Source organism: Ammospiza caudacuta, chromosome 1, assembly GCF_027887145.1.
Source record: "Ammospiza caudacuta isolate bAmmCau1 chromosome 1, bAmmCau1.pri, whole genome shotgun sequence".
NCBI classification, from domain to species: domain Eukaryota; kingdom Metazoa; phylum Chordata; class Aves; order Passeriformes; family Passerellidae; genus Ammospiza; species Ammospiza caudacuta.
Window position 1 is genome coordinate 141,587,175 of NC_080593.1, and position 23,508 is coordinate 141,610,682.

The window sequence follows — 23,508 nt, forward strand, 5'->3', positions numbered from 1 at the left end:
GCAGAGGTCTCTTCCAACCTTAGCAATGCTGTGATTCTGTGAAAGGAAGGTAAGGCAAGGCAAGGATGTGAAAGCTGACACTGGGAAGGGGACAAAATTGACACAAGCTGCAGCCACTGGGTGGTTTTAAATTTTTCATGCTGAGGAGAATTCAGGTGAAAATAAAAATTAAACTTGAAAGACAATACTTGTTCCAAAAATTAGAGATATCTAGGTAAAATTAATGAATTAGAGTAGAACAACTTTTGAGTTTTATAAGTAGAATTTAAAGCAAACAAAATTTAGTAAAGATCACTGAAGTTGTTTTGTGGCAAGCAATGATAATGTACAGAGAATGAAAATTCATAGTATCTGTGAATTCACAGAAAATTCATAGTTTAGTAGGCTTTGTTCAATATTTCTCCCATTTACTTTTAAAACATTTTTACTCATTAAGCAAAAAATTATTCCTACTATATATATAGTAGGAATATACTATAAATGATCAAGTAAAACACTAACAAAGGCACATAAATTTAACTATGCTTTCAAAGTCAAAACAAAATAGATTTTTTTGCAAAATCACATCCCAAATATTTATCAAACACGCAATCTCTTTTATTAGGATTATAGATGTTCAATTAAAGAAAAGTATACATTTGTGCTTGACTTCATGGGTTCTTCCTGAAATAACTCAGCTTATTTGCATGTTAAAGTTACACATTTTCTTCTTGGTGACAAGTTTTACAGCGTTCTTAGATGGCAGTGCTTTTGTGAGGAACTATTCCACTGAGTCAGAAGTTGAGAACCATCAAGCACAGCAGCATGATTAAGGCCAATGGAAATCAGACTAGAGTGGAAAGGAAGAAATTACAGAAACAAAGCAGTTGTATGGGAAAGAGAATGGGAAAACATGGCCATGGACCTTTGAGGCTTTCTACCATTCCATTTAGGCAAAGTCTTGGTACAACACAAAAATGGTTACAAAAGAGACGATTTGGATGTTATAATACAACACTCTCCTTCTTCTGGATTCTAATTCCTTTTCATTTGTCAATATGACTGTATTTATGCTTACTTATTTATGCAATTTTATGCTTACTCAAGGTTATTTGTGTTTTATTGAGGTTATTACTGCTATAATATACATTATTAATCAGAAGCAAAAGACATGGGGAAGTAGAGAGGATTTCCTCTCTAAAGTAGAGAAGAATTAGTCAGTGATGCAAAATTCCTTCAAAAACTGTGGAACACAAAACCTGAGTATTTAGCCACTTAGAACTTTGAATTAGTCTGTCTGTGAATTCATTATTAGCACTACATAAGGAGACTTCCTGCAGTCTGATAAATTATGAATTCTTTCCTATTTGTGAATACTATAGGCTTGATCCAAGCTATACAAAGTCTCATGAAGCCTAAGAAAAGGAATTAAATCGATCAGCACACCCATCATCACCCCTAGGAAAATCTGTCAGACAACAATGAAAGACATACAAAACTCAGAGACATTAAACAGATTTTTTTTGACAGGCTCATACCCATAAACATACACCTACTGACATCTATAAAAACACTGCCTGTTCAATAAGAGAAAAACAAAGATATTTACACTAAACAACTGTAATAAAAATATCATGAGTGAGGGGAATCAACTAACATATCTAGTTTTATGCATGTTTGAGGTGATTACTTTCACATGTTTGCTTATACTTTATTGTTTTTCTTCTTAAACACACACAACGAAATCAAGAAGTTTCTAATGCTGTGTGGGAATTGCCTGTCAGATGATTTATCCTCACAGTAAAGCCTACAATAAAGAAGGTGGGTTTCAGCTATTGAACAGAAATTACCATGATTACTTATTACTGTGAAGATGTAGTAAGAAGTGACTGCATCATTTAGAATCCACTATTCTCCTTTAAAAAAAAATTGTGTTGGCTCTGGCTGGGGTGGAGTTAACTTTCTTCACTTCTGGTGTGGGGCTGTGTTTTAGATTTGTGTTGAACACAGGGTGATAATATAGAGATGTTTTTGTTATTGCTGAGCAAGGCTTACACAGAGCCAAGGCCTATTCTGATTTTTGTACTGACAAACTGGCGAGGAAGTTGTGGGTGCACAGGAGGTGAGGAGGAGACACAGCCAGGACAGGTGAGCCAGACTGACCAAAGGGATATTCTGCAACATGTGACATGTTCAGTATATAAAGCTGGGAGAATAAAGAGTAAGGGGGGAATGTTTGGAGCGAAGGGGTTTTCCTTCTCAACTCATCATTACTGAGATGGAGTCCTGGTCTCCTGGAGATGGCTGAGCACCTGTCTGCCCCTGGGAAGGGGGCATTAATTAATTCCTTCTTTTGCTTTGCTTGTGTGAGTGGCTTTTGCTTTCCCCATTAAACTGTCTGTATCACAATCTCTGAGTTTTCCATCTTTTACTCTTCCAATTCTCTCCCTGATCCTGCTGGTGGGGAAGTGAGCCAGTGGCTTAGTGGGACTTGGCTACTAGCTGGGATTAAACCACGATAGTTACAAAACATCATTAGTTCCTCCACCCACAGTCAAGTGTGCATGACATAAAAACTGTTCCAGTGAGTGCTCAGATCACATTGTTGGAGTAGTTGAAAAGCCTGGGAAATTTAGTCTGACTAATTAATGAGATACTACTTATGCAAATGTGACAGGCTGAAATTTAGGAATAAGGACTGTTTCTATCCATGGAAATTTTCTCCAAATTGCATTCCAAAAGCTCTCCAGAGGACACAGGGCCTCTGTACCGTACAAATAAACTCCAGTGCATGAGCTGAGAAGTCAATGAACACACTTTCCCTTCCATGCACCCAGAAGCAGAAAGGAATATCTCCTGCACAAAGTTCAGCACTTTTTCATGCAGTCCCATAGGACCCAGATCCCCCTAAATGTTCAGTCACCTGGAAGCATGAAGTGTTCTGGGGAAGTACAGCTTAATTGCACATGGCAGCAATTAACTGCAATTAATCAAAATCATACCTATTTCACAGTAATGTTGTGAGGACTAATCAAATGCTGCATTTCTAAAATTATTTGTGACATGCAGAACAAATTATGTTATGTCAAAAATACAAAGCATTTTCTAAATGGTAAATGCTTTCTAAATTTATCTAAAAAAGTATATGATACTTGTTAATAAATAGATAATTATAAATAATAAAATATAATAAATGCTTTTCTTGGTAAGAACTAATAACTGTACTTACATAAGTAGTAGAGCATTTTTTTCACCAAAAAATAATAAGAATATTAAAAAACTCTGAGGTCAGATTCATCTGATAAACCATAGACATCTACAGTGTTAATAATTTATCTGAACTGTTGTCTAGCCTTCCCTTTCCATCAGGGGAGACAAACGGACCTTGGTGAGGTGTGATTCATCCCATCCTAAAGCAGATGTGTGTACAAAAAATAATTAATTGCTTTTTTGAATCTTCTATATCTCCTCTTTGACTGAAGAGGCTAAAGGAGGCTGGCAGGGCAAAGAAATCTCTGCTTCTCATAGGCAGGCAAATTTGGTCAATTATGTACTCAGTCACACAGGAAGTCAATTTACACATAATCACCACTTAACCACAATTCCTCTTACAAAAATAATTAATCTAGCTAAAGGATATATGTGAGATCAATTTACCAAAATTAATTTTGTAAATTTAAGGCTTTTAAGGTCATTTGGATGACTGAAAAGATGGGTTTTGCATTATTAGCTGAAAGGAAATTATCCAATACACAAAATGTAAACTGCAGGACTGTGGAGCAAAGAAACACCAGTCAAAGTCAGCAGAGATGAAGGTGCCTGAACACGTTTATCTTTTGTGCTGAATGAAATTATCTCAAGTTATTTCATGATGATGTTCTCCTCTGTATGAAGACATGCCTGTACTAGTTTTTCTGTTTGTTTTCAGACACTGACCTATTCAGCCTGTTCAGTGGTGCAAATTTAATTGTTAATTACACAGACAGATGGATTGGGTGTTTTTCCATTAGTACAGATGTGGAGGCTGGTGGGCCAACAGAGAAAGAATTCACAATGCTCCCCTGGAAGGAAAACCTTCAAGTGATAACCACCCTTGTTAGGGCTAGGAAAAAGGCTTCTCCCTGCCTCGCTGTGACATGCAGATTCAGTGTATCCCATTGGCCCTTGCCCCTCACTCCACCCTGTGCCCTCATCCTATTGGCCCTGGTGTTCTGCCCTGCCCCTCAAAATCCACATATAAACCCCTGCTTTCCCTGCCTGAAAGAGTCTTTGGGTGTGGATCCTTTTGAGGAAGAAGCTGAAGAAAGGCTCTCCTTGGAGCCTCACACGACAGACCCCCTGTCTCTTCTTCTGCATTGCCAGAACATTGAAGAGATAAAACCACCCAGCATTAACACAAACATGCCTGTGTTGCCAAGTTGTCCTTTTCAAGATGCTTCTTCGGGAAGGTCGTGGCACTCTGAACGCCACCCACCGTGACATACAGATATAAGTTATTATAATAAAAAATGTTTATGAGTGACTCAATATTTTAAAGTTGCCTTAGGTTGATAACTTGATTCTGTTGTACAAATTCCTAAATAAAGCCTATTTTTGCCTAAAACCAATTGCTTAGAGATTGCTACTAATTTATAAGTGTCACAGGCAGCAGTGGGAGCTTCAGACAAAGTTTATTAGAGGAGCCCTTCTGCTGAGTCATGAGGTGCAGAAACCCCTGGCTTTCTAAACTCCTTCTCAATCTTAGCCCCAGACTTTAACAACACTTTAAGTAACCTTGTCCCACAGGATTAATGAAGGTGAAGCAGATTTATTTTGATAAAATTAATTATTTATTATGCCATATGGCAAGGCAAAAATCTTAATTAGAATTACTTGCTGTACAGTCTAAAAGCTAAAACTAACAGTTAGGTATTGTATTGGATATGATAGTGCACTATATCAGAGCAATTATATTAAAGCAACAATATATATTAAAGCTAGCAAAAAGAAACAATTATTAAGTAGAGACTGATGTAATGCACCATATCAGTGCTCATGGTCATATCTCTTTCACTCAGCCTTGAGTATCCTGGGCAGACAATCTCTGCCCAGGGAGGAATCTCCACACACTCCAAGGAGGAATATATTATCTAAGCATATGAAAGGGGACTGGACCCATCGAGTGTGAAGCAGTTGACTGCCAGCCACATGTCTCCGGGTGCATCATTACCAAGATGTTCATTTTGGGGTTGGTGAGCAGACTGGTTTTAGCATAATTCAACACCAAAATCAGCACATGACAGCCCCTCTCAATCTAATACTGAGAGGCTTTCAAGTAGGGCATTGTCCAAGTATCTTGACCACATTCCCGGGCAGAGCATCCTGCCACAGTAAGTAATATTTTTATAGGCTGGAATTGATCATATCACTCTTAAAGAAGATATCCTTGATGTTGGCTGTCATACTCTCTTATAAGTGGGAAACATAAAGTTGTTATCCAGCGTGCTCTTGAAGATCATGATCTGGTACATAATACAATGAATATTCACAGATTTAGAAGCCAGTTTCTTTGAAGGGTAGAGACTTTATTGCCTGAGAGAAGTTTAAATTTTAAAAGATCATTGACTTCCATCTCTGCTAAAGTGATAATGAGAAAGTAACTAATTAACTGAAATTCCTCCAAAAGCCTTCACTTTTGAGAATCCTCAAAAGAATTCCACTTAAAAATGGATGTGTAGATGTTTTGTTAACATTAACAATACCAAGCTATACATAGGAATGTAGCAAGTGTCTGTGAAGAGGAGCAGTGAGAATTGATGTTGGTTTGAAATTCCCAGCAGATGGCCCAGCCAGGTTCTTGCACTGATGACAGGAGCCCAGCAGCCTAGGGTGTGCTGAGGTAAGCACTTGCAACTCAGTATAAAAATAACTCAGGTAATAAGGTGTGAGTGGTCTTGAAGGCAAACAAGTCTGTGCAGTAAATTAGCACAGGAGAAACTAATGAAGAAACACAAACAGTAAAATGTAATCATCGGAACAGACCACAGGAAAGAATGAATGCAAAATTGATTTAAGAGCTGCATAATTTACCTGGACTGGTAGCAGAAAGGAACTGACATTTCCTAATTAGAAGATTTCAGCTGTAAGGTTAAGTAATTTCAAGTTTACTTAAGGAGAAGACTGAAAGCTTTGCTAGTTGGCTGATGGAGCAGTGAGCTTAGCTGCTGAAAAAAACAAGTAATTTTAGGCAGGGACAGTATCAAGAACAATACGGGGATTGTTGCATGCATTTAATGTTTACTCTGTTTCGGATAATATCAATTTAAATCTCAGATTGATTGATTACAATTTCATCCTGTGCTGAATGACTTCACTCTCCGTGTTCTATTTAAAAATTTATTTTGAATAAAGCATTATTTTGCATAGTAAATCATTGGAGCATTTTTCCAGAGTAAAAGCATGGGCCTGTTTAAAGGGACGTATTTTTCCTCTTGATACATATATGTAATCTTCCTTGGCATTGCTGGGATATGCCTGTTCAGTGATAAGAGGATGGAGTAACAGCTCCTAAAAAATGCATTAGGTAGGTCAACAGTCAATTCTAATTGCATATTTTTATTCATCTCAGAGGACTTTGGGGATTTGGAATAATGCAGCTAAAATTAAAATTTGAAAATTCTTATTAATCTCCTACACCAATCTAGTAAAAGTGAAAGTAACATCCAGCCTAGCATTAGATACAGTGTTTACCAAACTCAGTTTTATGTATCAGTGCCCATTTCCATTACAGTTTCATCAGAAAATATCAGCAACATTCCTTCCTATGTAGTTGGTGGATATAAAACTGGCCCTTACTTTGAAAAAAGAACTGCTCATATGTGTAAGTTGCTTTACAGAACTACCTCCCCAGCTATGCTTTTTTTACTTCCTACCACATTGTAAAAGGCAAGAAAATAAATAGGGTCTGAAAGTGGGTAGTGTTCAGAGATACCGAAAACAGCTTTCTTAACATAGCCCTGATTCCATACTCTCTTAAACTGTTTTCACACAATGTGAACCAAACTGTGTGTCGTCTTCTGATCTGTCTGTTCTGTGCAGCAAGCTCAAAGGAAGTGAGATCTGGCTGGTTTCAGCTGGAGCATTTCCACAAGAAAAGCAGAATATCCCCGGGGGGAATAAAGCTCTCTTAATAAGCTCTTATTCCACTTGCCAAAGGAAACAGCAGAGAGTTGTCTAGAGAATTTCTAGGTTTAATCTTTTCTCACCTGTTATTGCAAGAGTGACAGTTCAACAGCTCTTAGACTATATGAAAGAAAGTCAGGCTTCAGACACCTAGGTTGTAAAAGAAAAACAACTGGTCCTGAAGAGCACTGCTTTACACTAACCAATGGGAAATATTCAACAGAGGATGTAGCCAGTACCACTGTCGTTTGCAGGAGTGACTCTTGATCTACCTGAAGGAAATTCAGTTTATGATACAGATTATGTCTCATGCTAAATGCAGTCGAATTCACTGAGTCTTATACAAAATTTGTCACAGACAAACAGTGATACTGCTAACATTCATTAATTTTAACTCTTGATATGATTTATTACTCACAAAGCTTGGATCCATATAAAAACTAAATTTATATTATTATAACTAACCGCTTCTCCAGAGACTATTGTATGGCAGATGTCAGCAAAATCATGAATGGTACTGGCAACATGAGCAGGACACCATTATTCAGCAATCACAACACCAGAACAGAGAACAGTTAAACACACTTCAGTGGTATCTTTCACCCTGGGCACAGTTAAATTGTGGAAAACCTTGAACAAAGCATTATCAGCATTGAAACACAAATTAATTCAAAGAAGAATTTACAGCACCATGAAAAATTATTAAACATGTTAGGCTCCATGCAGCCTCCTGCTTATCAAATTCCTGTGCTACTGAAAACTATGAACGTGTTCCTGGAGGGAGTTTGCCTAGAAATACCCTACCTATCATACTTCTTCCTAATGCTTTCCCTCTGTTCTACTACATAAGGACCAAAGGAACCATTTAGATTTTAAGTTCCAAAACAGACTAATATATGAGATCAAAATATTAAAAAAATTTGGAAATCCAGTATGTCAGAAATTACAGTAATTAAGAATCAGTTGATGTGAAGCACTACTTCTGTACAAAGAAAATCGAGCCTATTTGAAAACATAATGATAAATATTTGGACCTGCACATCCTGGCTTTTTTTTGTATATCACAATATACCAGCTGAAAAAAAGTGACTACAGAGTCGCCATAAAATCATAGTTTTCAACATGAGTAGATAAAATCAGGAAAACACATTATAAGAGGTTTTTATAACAGCTGGCTCTTTTGCTGAAGTAAATTTTTCAACTCCCACAACAGACATACTGGGTTGCAACTCATATTTCAGCATTCCATATATTTTTTTTGTACCATGCCTTGAAATAATGAAATCTGTTTTTTTTGTCAGTGATATCACATCAGGGAAATATCAGCAGAAGCATTGGTAAAGACAGCAGTTCAGACAGATGTCATTAGCATTCAGTTTTTTCAGATATTCTGACATGACAAAGCAGTATGGTTCCTTTGGTCTGAGCCCCAGATCTGAACCAGGCAGACATGGTTCTGTCCAACACTACTCATTCCATGGGCCAAACCACCTTGGAAATGTCTGTGGTTCACTTCAGCTGCAGCATTTCACTGGCAGCGTGATTAAGACCAAATGACTCCTTGTCCTCTTATAGCAGCCTTTGCTACTACTCTAGGGGTATATGAATATGGTTGCTCAAGAGGGTTTGCCAAGGGAATGATAAAATTATGGAAGTTGTTACTTTAGTTTCTCATGTACAAATGAGCAGGATGATCTTTTAAGAGTTTCCCTGAAAATGAAATATGCACCACTTCTTCTGTGTGCTTCTTCTGTCTCTAGTAGTAGAAAAATAAATCCTCTGGTTTTGAGCCTTTCTTTGAAATGTTCTAACTTTATGTGATTGTTACATTTGAAAATAATTTTCAGAAGTTTTCTATAAGTCCCTTTTTAAATAAAGATCTAAATTTACAACTAGTAGAGAAACAGTACTTAGAAGTAAGGTGCTATGTCATACACATATCTCCTGTCTATTATGTGAGTTTACAGTATGGAAGTTGTGGACACTATGGAATTTTGTTGGTGATGTCACTTTCCTGCAGTGAGAAGTACATAGAAGAATGCAAAAAACTAAAAGAAAGCATATCTTTAACATATGGCTTTCCTCTACTGTTTTGAAGAAAACACTCTGATCTGAACAGTTGATAATCAGACAAAAAATTGTTTGAAGTGAAATAAATATATCTGTATACAGTCATTATTCCATAAAGGACATAAATAAACAGAAAAATGAACCTGATTTCTCAAGGTCTCATGCATGCACTGGAAATTATGTATCAGAGTATTTTAAAAACAAATTATCTACGGTTTTAATGAGGCTGGGCATTTGAGACAGTTTTGACCTTGACTAGACAAAGTCAAAACTGGTAGCCAGGTTCTTAGAAACACCAGTGAATCTGAAGTAATCCCTTGAATTGTCATGATGGGAGGAGAGTGTTTTCAGATCTCCCTTCTAATGGAGAAAATATTCCTGAAAAAGTCTTTCTGCCTGATGGAAAGAATGACTACTGAGAAGAGGTTGAGTGGGTAGTTTATTGACTAAACAATTAGGGGTCTATTACAGTCAGCAAGGCATCTTGCTGTTCTGAGGTACTTCTCATTGATGCTGTTAAATTGGTCTGACTGGTGGTTTTAATTACTTTTTAATTATTGTTTTTAATTAATTGCTGGCTTAAGTGCTATCTGTCAGAGGGACTGCACTCCTGAGTGGCAGCCCTGGATTAAAAATGAGTGATTCCTGAAAGCCTGCTGCATAAAAGCAGTTGTTGATAGTTTCAAAGGAAAATTAATTCATAGGTTTGTGCTTATTCATTTTAATTATATTTAAATTTGATTTTTTTTTAAACAATAAAAAGGAAAATGTCTATGAAAAGAAGTATTTTTCTTTATGACACACTTCAAATACAGCATATCGAGAGCTGGAAGGGGTATCACAAGTTCATCTAACCCTTCCAGCCTACCTCAGGAAAAGCAGCCCCACACATTTACTATTCCTGACAGATCCTTGTCCAGCCAGCTCATTGATGACCTGCAACAGACACAAATCTGCCTTTTCCACTGCTTCATCAAAGTCTTTGTAATGGCTACTCTAAATATCCTTCCTGTTTTTCAACTCCATTACTTCTACACATGTCCAATTTATCCATGGAGAACAGAGTATATCATCGTTACCTTTGTGAGCAGCTTTTTACATGTCTGAAGACTATCACAATGCTCCCTCCCCTCCACTGTAGCTATCCCGCTCTGTGTTTTCTTCCTGGGCCATGACTTCCAAACCCCACCCTTGCTATTCTCCACTGGATTCTTTCTGATCTGTGTATTTTTTTGCCAACAGTCACTTAAACAGATTTCTATGCCAGCAAGTGCTGAGTAGAGAGGTTGCTGTGGGTGTTGCAATTCTGCAATATGGTAAATGTTCAGCTCAGCTTCATTTGAAATATGGATTACCAGTACCCAAAAGATGAAACTCTTATGAGATCTCGCTGAAGTAAATGTTAGAAATGTGCATAACTGGACACAGCTGTATGCAACAAGCAATGTGGGATAAAAAGCTGGGGGAACATCACACGATGCTGGTGGCATGTCACACACGCCACATTTTGCACACTCCACAGTTTCCCCTCCTGGGAGATGCCACTGCAATATCGGCGGCTGCCCACCCTCCCGAGGAGTCAGAGGCAGCAGAAAGCACGAATTTCCAAAATAAGTTTTTGTTAGAAATAACTGCTTCACAGGAGAAAGGGAAATATAATGAGGAGGGTGAACAAAATTTTTGCATTGTTGAACTGAGGACCTACAAAGTCAGCACAGGTAACGAAGATACTCCGGAGTATTTTTGAAAACAGGCTAAGTGCAGCTCGGTTAAAACAGGCTCTCTCACGCCCATCGACTTAGAGTGACTTTATGCGAGTGACTTCAGGCTCGAGCCGAGGGAGCAGTCTGAGCGAGGACACGTTCCCGGCTTAGCGACACGTGTGGGGTTACACACCCCGCGGAGGGCCGGCTTGCGAACCGCCCTGCCAGCTGCCTCGGGGAAGTTTGCAAGCTCTGGGCTGTCGCGGAGGCAGCCCCGGGTGGGGACACACGGCACGGCCACCGCACCTGCGGCTCCGGGACCGCGGCTCCGGGCGGGGCGGGCTCGGCCCCGCGGCCCCGCCCGGCCCAGCCCGCGGCCCCCGCTGCCGCCTGCCCCCTCAGCACAGGCCCCGCCATGGAGCGGCGCTGGCGCTGCCCGCAGCTCTGGAGCCGGGGAGCGAGCGGAGGCAGCCGGCCGGGGGCGGCACAGCCGGGCGGCGGGCAGGTGAGGCGGGCCGGGGGCGGGGAGCGGCCGGGCGGGCCGGGGGCGGCAGCCCTGCCCAGGCGCTCTGTTGGCGGCGGCTGCCCCGGCGCGGGGCTCGCTCCGGCCGCAGCAGCCCCGGCCCAAGTGCGAGCGCGGGGCGGGAGGGGACGGGCCGGCCAGCGGCCCCAGGGCTACTGTCGGGGCGCTGCCCGGAGTGGCCGCGGAAGGCGGCGTTCCGTGCCGTGCCCTGCCGGCGGGTTTCCCCTGCCCCGACCCAGCGGCTGGCGATGAGCGCTGAAGCGGAGGGGCCGTCGCGGGCGGACGGTGCCGGCGCGGACAGCACGAGGTGACGCCGCCTCAGGTACCGCGGCTCCTCCGGCATCCTCGCGAGTGCGGGCGGCGCTGGGCTGAGCAGCACCGCCTGACCTCCGCCCAGCTCCAGGCACCGCCCGAGGCGGCGGGGACGGCGCCGTGTCCCTGGGACGGTGGCCAGAGGCAACATTCCAGCCTGGCGGGGCAGCCTTCTCTGCAGCCGTGTTGTGGTTTTGATCCTGGAGAGTGTGGGCTGCTGCTGGCAGCTACAGGATGAAGTCGCCTCCCTGCTGCATGTCTCTTTCTTCCCAAGCATCCTTGGAGGAACCGGGGAGTAGCACATCCCTGGGTTCGCTGGAGTCCAGTGTTTTCTCTAGTGAGGAAGAGCAGGGGCCCCTGCTCCAGAAGGTCATTCCCTCTCTGGACTGCTTTACTATCAATGTAGGAGGCAGCCGCTTTGTGATGTCCCAGCAAACTTTGTCTTGCTACCCTGACACCCGTCTTGGCAAACTGGCAGTAGTGGTCTCTGCTGCCCGGGACGTGGCTTCTGGCCTCCTTGAGCTTTGTGATGATGCCAACCTTGTGGAGAATGAGTATTTCTTTGACCGGAGCTCACAGGCGTTTCACTACATCCTGAATTACTACCAGACAGGGAGGCTGCATGTGATGGAGCAGCTGTGTGCGCTCTCTTTCCTGCAAGAGATCCAGTACTGGGGTTTGGATGAGCTCAGCATTGATTCCTGCTGCAGAGACCGGTGAGTTGTGGGAAGATGAGGCTTCCTCATCTTGTGGATTGTGGGCTAGATGAGTTCCGCATCGACTTGCATTCAGATGAGAGATCCAGCAGTGGGGATAGGTGAGGTAGCAGGAAAAGTTGTGTGAGTTGAGCCCCGAGTGCAGTGGATGGGTGTCAGAAACGGGAGATGTGTTGGGTGAGGTCACAGTTACCCCTTGCTGTGGGAAAGGTTGCTGGTGAGGTCAAGATAGTGAGACAGGAACAGGAACAGGGTCTGGGATGTCCTGTAGTGGCTTCAAACTGGCCCTGAAAGCTCAAAATGTTGAAAAGGACAATGCCAGAGATGAAGAGGGTTGTGAAAGGAGAGATGCCCCTTCAATCATTCAGTTTAAGGTTATCATAGAGGGATTGGATGTGGAGTCAGACACAGTGCTGGGAGGGTTTGGATCCTGCCCACCTGCACTTGAATTTTGAAGGATTTCCAAATCCAAGCTGGAGAGGCAGAAGGGGGGCTGGTCACCTGCCAGGCTGAGTGTGGGTGGCATGGCTCCAGGAGGAGCCTTGAAAGGAAGCCATCGCACGTGGATGTAGCGGCTTACAGGGAGGGGGCAGCAGCAGCGGGAACATGGCTCGCTGGAGACAAATTATGCCAGGCAGTTTGGGAACGAGGTGGGCTTTGACTGAACCACCCCCAGGATGTTTCTGTTAATTCTATTTGCAGTTAATTTCCCACCATATTCAATGTTACTGGTTTGGGTTTTTTAGTATTGAAGAAATGAATTTTCTAAAGAAGGTAACTGTTATTTAGCTATAGCAGTTATGTCAAAATTATTAGAAAGTAATACCATCCCAAAAAGATATTAGAGGTATCCTACCCTAGTATGGTTTAGTTCTTCAGCTGAGAAGATTGGAGCCTAGTTTTCAAACCTTTCTTCCTTTTCTGGTAGGTGTAACTGAATGCTCCTGCTACTTTAGTGATACACAGAGCTACAGACCTTTTTGACATATGCAGGACTAACTGTACTGAAGACAAAATTGTACAGCACCTTTGTCTAAGGCTTGAACTTGGCAGCAGTCAAAAGTAAAGATATGAAAGAAAAATATATTTTTTTAGTGTACTTTGAGTGTCTATGATTGACAAAATTCCACTTTAAACATACTCTTACTCTGACAAAACACTATATATTTACAGTCTGTAAGTTTTACTCTGTACAAATGTTTGTCCACTTTGTGTGAGAGCCCATATATCTAAAGATACCTTGTCATCTTAGTGTGTATTGATCAGAAGTTCACCCGTGAACTGTGTGGCTTTAATTATGCCTTCAGTTTTACTATTGAAAAGTATACAGTGTAATAAAAATAAAAATGGCATACAATTAAACAAATTGAGAACTGTTTAAAAACAGAGGATCTGGTTGTGCCAGGATTGCTTCTAAGAACTCATGTCAGTCGTGCTGCAGATCCTACTGTGGTCAACATGATCCATGTAAATAAATCGCTCTCAGTAAAATTATTCTGCATATAGAATGTGTCACTGATGTGAAATGGGGTAATAGAAGTATATCATTCAGCAGAAACATGCTGCAGGAGCTCAACAATAAAAGCCATATGCTTGATATTAAGGTTTTCTGAGCTCACATAAAGTAAACTTTAATGTGTATTCTGTTCCTGGGCAGGTACTTCAGGAGGAAGGAGCTGAGTGAAGCCTTAGACATCAAGAAAGATGCAGAAGAACTGGATGCCCAAGATGAAGAAGAGGACTTTTCTGGTAGCCTCTGTCCCAATGTCAGACAGAAACTTTGGGAACTTTTGGAAAAGCCTGGCTCCTCTGCAGCAGCCAGGACGTTTGGCACCTTGTCCATGGTTTTTGTTGTTGTGTCAATTGCCAACATGGCCTTGATTTCAGTAGAGCTCAGCTGGCTGGCCCCAGCCCTGCTGGATGCCCTAGAGTACCTGTGCATTGCGTGGTTCACAGCGGAGTTTGTCCTGAGGCTCCTGTGTGCCCGAGATCGGTGCCGCTTCCTGAGGAGTGTGGCAAACATCATAGACCTCCTTGCTATTCTGCCTTTCTACATCACCCTGCTGGTAGAGAGCCTGTGTGGTGGTGAGAGCTCCCAGGAGCTGGAGAACGTGGGGCGCATTGTCCAAGTGCTGAGACTTCTCAGAGCCCTGCGGATGCTGAAGCTGGGAAGACATTCAACAGGTATATTTGGCCATGGCTGTGATACTTCTCAATTTCACTGCCTGCAATAGTTGTCCTGGGCACAGTCCTCCATTTTGTGTGTGCTTTGCATTACACAATCTGTTAGCAGTAATGGCTCTTGAAGATCTTACTTCTGAACATTGTAATTGATAAGGGCCTTCTCCAAAAATTTTTAGTTCTTCATAAAGCCTTGCATATTGTTTGCATTGAACATTTACATAAACAGACCTCAATGTTGCATGCTGTAAATCATCCACCAGTCATTTATAGTGTGATAAATTTTAAAACATAGATATCTGTTGGTTTTATTAGGGAAGAAGCAGAGATCATCAGCCCAGACTTTTTACTTTTTGTATGTTTCAAAGTCCACTAATGACAGCTGTCGCAATTTTGTTTGTTTAAAATCATATGTAAAGAATGACATCATGATTTTGTCCATGTCATAGGTCCTGAAAACAACCACAGTGGAGAATGTGTCAAGAAAACTGTTTAAAACCTTTGGAGGTGGTGTGTTGAGGGGCTCTCTGGCCCCATGGAACCCACTGGTATTCCAGTGGTATGAGGAGCCCATCAGGGGCTGCTTAGGCAGGGGGAGCTGGGTGCAGGGCAGAGCAGCAGTGCCAGGTTCAGCCAGCGTTCACCAGCTGGTCTGGGGCCCTTAGTGCCCTGGCACTCCTGACAGGTGATTGAACAGCAAGCAGGGGTGGGTGTAAGGGGAAATGCATTTCTGTGAACCATCTTGTTTGCTCTCTCTGGTGAAAGGAAGGCATAAAAGTTAACACAGTGGGGATTTATCAGAGAAAACTGGAAATCATTGGAAAGTGTTGAATTTCCTCTTGCATTTCCCCTGATTTTATTACTTCTTTGTGGCATGTGCATGCCTGGCTGTATGAAAGAATAAAAACTGTCTTGGCATTTTCAAAATGATTTGGTTATGTACCCACCTAAATCAGTGGAGAATATGGTGCTGAATTTTACAGGAGAAATGTTCAGCCAACACTAGCAGCTTTGAAAAAGTAAATCCTAATAGTAAATCATGATCTCTGTCCTGCAATATTAGCTATTCTGAAGACAGTGATGATCATTCTTGAAAAGCACCCAATGTGCCTTTTCAGAATTTCCAGCCATGAAGCAGGAATGGTTGGATGCCTGTCCATATTTTTAGAGAGCCCTCTCTGTAAACTGGCCCAAATTTTGCAGGAGTTACAGTGTGCTCACAGCAGCAGAGTGTGTCTTATTTTTGTTACCACTTAAAGGTAGCAAACCTGCCTGCCAGTGGCAGGGAGTAGCTTTGATACTACTCATAATCATAAGCATAGTCATAGTGGTTTGGGAAACATCTTAATCTTACTCTCTGCACTAGATTATGCCTATACTGATGCATAACAGTCCCTTAGAAAGCAGCTGAGAGAAAGTTTGTAATGATTCAGTCTGGCAATTTTGCTTTATTACAAGTTTTGCAGGGTTTGGTAGAGGTTTTTTGCAATGCTTTTACCCACTTTTGATGGTGGTTGTAATGTGAATGCCATCCTCTCTGAGTTTTGAAAATAAGAATATTTTATGTCTTCAGGGCACTTTTGTGCTAACTAACAAAATGGTCATACAAAAGTATGTTAATTCAAGTTAAGTTTCCAGTTTATTGCAATTTACTCATACAGAGTGAATGTGTTCATCCTGTCACTCAGTTCTGTGGCTCTATCAGCTTGAAATCAGATGTTTCAGATATTTGTATAACTGCTAACTTCAGGTAGGCATACTTTCAAGGATGGTCTAAACACTTAGGTTTATATATTCTTAAATTAATTATTCCATATTTACCAGAGTTTACATCACAATATTGAGTGATATTGAATTTAATAGTACCATGTCAGGTAAAAGTGAATTAATTACATAAAAATATAGTATTGTGATCTGGAGGTGTGCTGTCTCCTTTTTACTGGAATCAAAATGCCAGTTTCAAGGTACAAGAAGCAACACATGTATCAATTTAAGCCACTTGGAGCAGTGTTACCACCATTGTGTTGCTTCTTTGGTAGGTCAGTTGCTGCCTGCTTAGTTCCAGAGTGCTAAAGCCAATCTGTATTATTTAAATGTAGAAACTCACTGTTTTGATCTCCTGTCCAAAGAAGTGTGTTAATGTGCTTCTAAATACATCCTTTACCAGAGCTCCTAATACAAGATGAGCCCCATATTTATCATGCATAGAGACCATTCTCCTTGCACATCCCTAGGCAGTACTGATAAACCTCCGTGTTCAGGGCAGCTCTCGAAGCTCTTCTTGCTCTCTTGCCTTGGATCTGACAGGTGCCTTCCAGTGAGGCTTCTCTCCAACTTCCTACACTCTCAGACCTGACAAAGCTTCAGGCACTGCTCAGTTGTTTCATGTGGCAAGATGAATACAAGAGCAGAAGATTTGTGTCTGAAGCCAGCAGCTTCTCTTTCACCAAGAAGGGGTGTTCACAGCCACAAGGAGAACATCTCTGAGGTACTTTGTGGAGCCATAGCAAAGCTGGGATCACAACAGCAGCCTGGCCCTGCTGTCAGGGGCAGGAATGAGTGAGGCGAAAAAACACCAGTTCTTTTCTTCTCTTTCAAGAAATAGCAACTTAACCCTTTCTGTGGGACAAGAACAAGAATGAAAATAAGAAATGGAAAAAGTAATTTCTGCCCCTTTGGAAGCTGAAGCCAGCTCACTTGAGGGATGTGATCTTAAAAACACTCAGGCTAGACTGGTGTGAGTGTGCAGCTACTTATGCTAAGTACTGTACTTCATCAAGGAACCACTGAGAAATCAGTAGTACCTCTGTCCATAAAATATGTAGCTAGAGGGCAAGACTACTTCTCCAACATAGCAAAATTATGTATTTTAGTAACTTCAAGAAGAGAACTGAAGCTGCATTTGTCATGTTCTCAGATGCTCCTCAGCTGTTGCCTTGCCCCAGGACCATGTTTCCAGGGACCTTGCTGGTCTCCTCTGGTAAGCACATACAGAGGGACTTCTTGAGGAGAAGTAGGGTATGAGCATCTTACTTGCAAAGGCAATGAGCATGTCTTTGATAGAAGACCATAGCATATTTAAGGCTGTTGTGCCTCTAGAGTCATGTAAAGTTGAAACTTCAACACTTTTTGTGTTAAAACGTTACAGTTGTTTAAGCGCTGTGTAAACTGAAGCTTCTGATTATCAGCTTGTATTGCCAAGTCACTTTGGACAAAAAAGAGATAGAACTTGACCTGCATGGCAGAAATGCTTCCTCTTCCTCTCAGCAGAGCTGAGGCTGCTTGCCAGCCTCACACCAACTCTGTTAAAGCACCTTAGCACCTTCCAAGCATGAGTAACCAAGCTGTCACAGCTCCTGGCAAGGAGTTCTCATGAGAAGCTGTAAGACTTGCTGAGGTGTCTGTGCTGGAACAGCCCTAGTTTGGCCATGTGCCAGGACTTAGAGACATTTTTAAAAGGTACAAAGTAATACAGTAGTATACTTTATCCATGTCATTACACCAACTGATTCCCTTTAGAATGAGTCGTGGAGTCCAGTAACTTCTCTGATTCATGGATTTGCCTAGTAATGTTTCCTGACTTCATCTAAAGACATGAAGAATTATATCTTAATTTTAGATGAGTATACTAGAACTAAAAATAATAAAAATAAAATATCAGACCCTGAACAGTTAGAATAACTAACCATAGAAAAAATTAGAACGTCATCATTGTGATACAAAGATTTAACAGTTACTCTTCTGCCTTGTTCAATAGGAAGTTTCACAGGTCAAGGGCTCATAGGGTTCCTTGGAAATGAGAATTTGATCTGAGTCTCTGCAATTATCTCACAGAGCTTTTGCTCTGCTGATATTAGTGTTCCCAAAATATGAAAGCAGTCATATTTACAGAGAAAAGATTGCACTGATATATCTTATTCCCTTTGTGTTAAAGATTTTAGACCATTGTAATAAACATTCTACAGATCATAGTTATAGTAATATAAGATCTCAGTATGGGTAAGTTCTTTACTGGAGTTTGTAGCAGACAGCATTGGAAGAAAACTCCAACATTGCCTCCAAACTCTACTGTGTAATTCCAGTGTTTGCTGTACATAAAACTTCTAAAATCCATTAAACCTGCAGGGGAAAAGAAAGCCAAAAGCAAGAAATGTTAACATCTTGTAGTTTGAGACTGTCAGACAATCAAATTGCCTATAACAATAACGAGCACATGAAGTCTGCAAGCAGAGGCAGAGCCTCAGTAAGCTGTTTTGCAAACACCATTTTAGTGAGAAATATACCTATGAAGGGTAATTCATAAGCATTATGTTTTTCTCATTTATTAGAGAAAGCATCTCACATTTTTTAAACAACAGCATTAAAAACTAATCCAAAGTAATTCAAAAGATAATTTCAGTCTCCGATGTGTCTCAGCTGAATTGGTACCCTGTTACCTTACTTCTTTCTTTGTGTGTGCAATATTTATCCATTGCACTATTTTTGGATTTACTTTCCTGCTCGCTTTTGTGGGGCAGTCTAGCCTTGAAGCAGTGGCTCTAACAGGAATATAGGGGGTTATGGAGAGTGGTCACAAGCTCATGGGCAAAAGGACTGATGCAGAACATAGTCAATTAACAGGATTCATGCTTGCATTGAGAAGATATGCTTTGCTGCTTGCTTTTCTACCTTGAGTTTGGTACAAGTGCAGCTGTTACTGGAAAACCTTTTCGTTTTGATGTCTACAGTGCAAGGTAGCTTGGGCAGAAGGAAGAAGAGTCAAAGAGAGTCTGTGACAATTACAAAAGGATTGAAAACAGTCCTCAAAGAAAAAGTTATTGAGTGAACTGAACTGGGATCTCAGTACTCACACAGCAACACAAATTTGGTAACTAAGGGATCCTAGATCCAAGAGAAAAATATGACATTGGCTGGAAAACAGAGGCTTGGCACATTTAGTCTCCAAATATAAAGCAGGTGTTTTTAGTGTGTTTTTAAGTAGTTTAGACTGGTGCTAGATCTTCTCTTATAGCCAATTCATAAATCAAGATAGTTTAGTTTGTCTAAATCATATGTGTGCATAGTTCAGATGATAAGTAATAAGAATTCTTATGGTCTGTATTAAGAAAATACAAATGATGTCAGGTGTTCAGTCTCTAACACTGTGATCTATTTCTGTAAATCACTTTTGCTCAGCTTCTGCTTAGAGCAGCACCTCTTTTTAGCCTACCAGGGTCAGTACCTCATCAGACCAGCGGAGAGATGTGGTGGTCAGAGGCCATTATGAGCATGGTGACCATGAAATAAGAGTGTTTTCAATTCATGGTGAAGTGAGGAAAGAGGTCAACAAAACCTCTCACATGGATTTCCAGCAGGCAGGACTTGGCCTGTTCAGGACACTGGTTCAGAGAGTCCCTTGGGAAACAGGCCTTAAAAGAAAGGGCTCCAGAATGGCTGGACATACTTTTAGAAAGAAGGCTTAAAGGCTCAGGAGCAGGCAGTACCAATGTGCCTTAGGGCAAGCCAAGGAGGAAGAAGAGCAGCCTGGATGAACAGGGAGTTTCTGCCAGAATTCAGAGAAGATAAGAGAGTTGATAACTCTTGGAAGAAGGAAAGGAACTTGGGAAGAGTACAGGGATTTCATTAGGTCACGTAGAGAGAAAATCAGAAAAGCAAAAGCTCAGCTAGAACTCAATCCAGCCACCAATGTGAAAGGTAGTAAAAAGTGGGTTTGTAAATACATTACCAACAAAAGGAGGGCCAAGGAAAATCTCTGTCCTTTATTGGTTGTGGAAGGGGGATAATATTATCACCAAGGATGAGGAGAAGGCTGGGGTACTTAACATCTTCCTTGCCTCATTGTTTAACAGAGAGAGTGGATATCCTCATGGCAGCCAGGCCCTGAGCTGGTAGACAGGGATGGGAAGCAGAATAGATCCCTGCAATCCAAGAGGATGTAGTTAGTCCCCTGCTGTGCCACTTAGACACCCACAGGTCTATGGGGCCACATGGGATTCATCCTAGGGTGATGAGGGAGCTGGCAGGATGGCTTGTCACCATGCTGGCCATCATTTATGCCTTCATTAACCAGGGAGGTCCTAGGCAGCTGGAAGCTAGCAAATGTAATGCCCACCAACAAGAAGGGTCAGAAGGAGAATCCAGGGAACTACAGCCCTCATCTTGGTGCTGGGGAAGATTATGGAGCAGACGATCTTGAGTGTGATCACATGGCATGTACAGGACAACCAGGGGATCAGGCCCAGCTCTGGGCTTAGGAAAGGACAATCGAGCCAAGGCTTGATCATCCTGATCTTTTATGACTACATCGCCTGCCTAGTGGATGAGGGAAAGGTTATGAATGTTGTCTACCTGGATGGCAATAAAATCTTTGACACTGTCTCCCACAGCATTGTACTGGAGAAACTGGAGGCCCATGGCTGAACAGATGCACTCTTTGCTGGGGTAAAAACTGGCTGGAGGACTTGCCCCAGGGAGTGTTAGTGTATGATGCCACATCCAGTTGGTGGCCAGTGACTAGTGGAGTCCCCAAGGCTCAGTATTGAGACCAGTCCTGTGTAATATCTTTTTTGATGATCTGAATGAGGGCATTGGATCAGTTTGTGGATGACACTAAGTTGGGTGGAGGAGTTGATCTGCTGGAGGATATAGGAGGGTTCTGCAAAAAGATCTGGACAGGCTGGATAGATGGGCTGAGACCAACAGTATGATGTTCATTAAAGCCAAGTGCTGGGTTCTGCACTTGCATCACAACAGGCCCTGTTGCAGTGCAACAGGCTGAGGGAAGAGTGTCTGAAAAGGTTCTGGGTGTGATGAGCCAGCTGTGCCCAAGTGTCCACAAGGGCCCAGGCATCATGGCCTGGGTAGTGTGGCCAGATGGACTAGGGAACTATTTATCACCCAGTACAGAGCACTGGGAAGCCTCAAATCCTGTATCCAGTTCTGGACCCCTCACTACAAGAAAGACATGGAGGTGCTGGAGCATGTCCAGAGAAGGGCAATGAAACTGGTGAGGATCAAGAGAGTAAATCATATGAGGAGTGGCTGAGGGAACTGGGGTTGTTCAGCCTGGAGAAAAGGAGGCTCAGGGGGAACCTTATTGCTCTCTACCTCCTACCTGAAAGGAAGGTGTAGCCAGGTGGGGTCAGCCTCTCCTCCCAAGCATCAAGCAATAAGAAAAGAGAAAACAGCCTCAGGCTGTACTGTGGAGGTTCAGGTTGGACATCAAGAAGAATTTCTTCATGGAAAGGTTGGTTAAGCTTTGAAATGGGCTGCCCAGGGAGGCGATAGAGTCACAGTCCTGGAAATGTTGAAACAACTGGATGTGTCACTTCGTGCTATGGTTTAGTCAACAAGGTGGTCTTGAGTTAAAGGTTGGATTCGATGTCCTTGGAGGTCTTCTCTGATCTTACTGAATGTGTGATTGTCAAGACATGGTCACCCGCATTCAAAGAAAATATAAAGCAGTCAGCCTTTAAGTAAGAAATTTTTTGCAAAGATATAATGACAGCTACATGAATCAACCCACTGACAGCATTTCTTATCTTTCAGGCTTGCGGTCCCTTGGGATGACTATTGCTCAGTGCTATGAGGAGGTTGGCCTTCTGCTTCTTTTCCTCTCTGTAGGAATCTCTATATTTTCCACTGTGGAGTACTTTGTTGAACAAGGTGTGCCAGGCACCACTTTCACAAGTGTACCTGGTGCTTGGTGGTGGGCAACAACTTCCATGACAACGGTTGGTTATGGTGACATTAGACCAGACACTACCATTGGTAAGGTAGTAGCCTTTATGTGTATACTATCAGGAATACTGGTTTTGGCTTTGCCAATAGCTATAATAAATGACCGTTTTTCTGCCTGTTATTTTACTCTGAAGATAAAAGAAGCTGCTCTTCGGCAGCGTGAAGCTTTAAAGAAACTCATGAAGAACTCATCCAGCGATTCAAATATCAACGTGAATTTGCGAGACATATACGCACGCAGCGTCATGGACATGTTGCGGTTAAAAAACAGAGAGAGAGCAAGTACAAGGAGCAGTGGTGCAGATGAATTTTGGTTTTGACTTTGGGTGTGATGATTTTTGCTTTTGGCTTTCAAGTTATTTAACCTTGTGTAGCACATAGACTACTTCAGAAATTTAGTATTAAATATCTCTTTTTTTATTATTTGCCACACAGTGTATTTACTTTTCCAGGTGGAGTTTTACTTACTTGGACAGACTGAAATATCTGTTGTATACAAAAGGCAGAATTCATAACATGGAATCTCTCAAGGGACTCTAAAACCTGCTTTCAGGACTGGATCGTGGTAGGTGAGATAGGAAATAACGGATCCGTAAAAGTAAAACAATGATGCAAGCATTTGTCTAATGTAAATCCCTACTAATGTATCATAATAAAGTCTTGGTGAAAATTGCTACAGTGTTTTGAATTTTAAACATCTAGTTTTTGTATTTGCACTTGAATAACAAAAGTCAAAGTCATTAAGGAAAACTGAAAAGGCAAGTCTAAGGAAGTGAAATATTGATTAAATTTAGGATGACATACCTATAACTAGCTTAATCTTGATCCCCTTTCTTATCTCCATCTTCAGTCATTCTGGGGTAGCATGAGGGTTGGGGGAAGGGAGGAGGGGGTGGGTTTGGAATTTCCTCATTTGCAGAGAAGCAAAGGGCTACCAGATACATAATGGATATTGGGAGATAGGTGGAAGTATCAAGGAGATGAGAGATCTATAGCAAAGTATGAAACAGTCATTAAATAAGTGCCGTAATAAAGAACAACCATCTCTAGTTACTTCAGAAGTTGCAGGAGCTAATACAGCCTTTGCAATACAGAAATAATTTACAAACTTAGTTTAAACTAT

The 23,508-nt window shown here is 41.7% G+C and overlaps 1 protein-coding gene across 1 annotated transcript; it reads left to right on the top strand.

Moving 5' to 3' along the window:
• The first annotated feature begins 11,982 nt into the window (after positions 1-11,982).
• KCNV1 (potassium voltage-gated channel modifier subfamily V member 1) lies at positions 11,983-22,907 on the top strand. The gene is made up of 3 exons (XM_058815833.1): positions 11,983-12,464; positions 14,122-14,648; positions 22,194-22,907. The coding sequence occupies exons 1-3, from the start codon at positions 11,983-11,985 to the stop codon at positions 22,703-22,705; spliced, it is 1,521 nt and encodes a 506-aa protein (XP_058671816.1). The 3' UTR covers positions 22,706-22,907.
• The last annotated feature ends 601 nt before the right edge of the window (positions 22,908-23,508 follow it).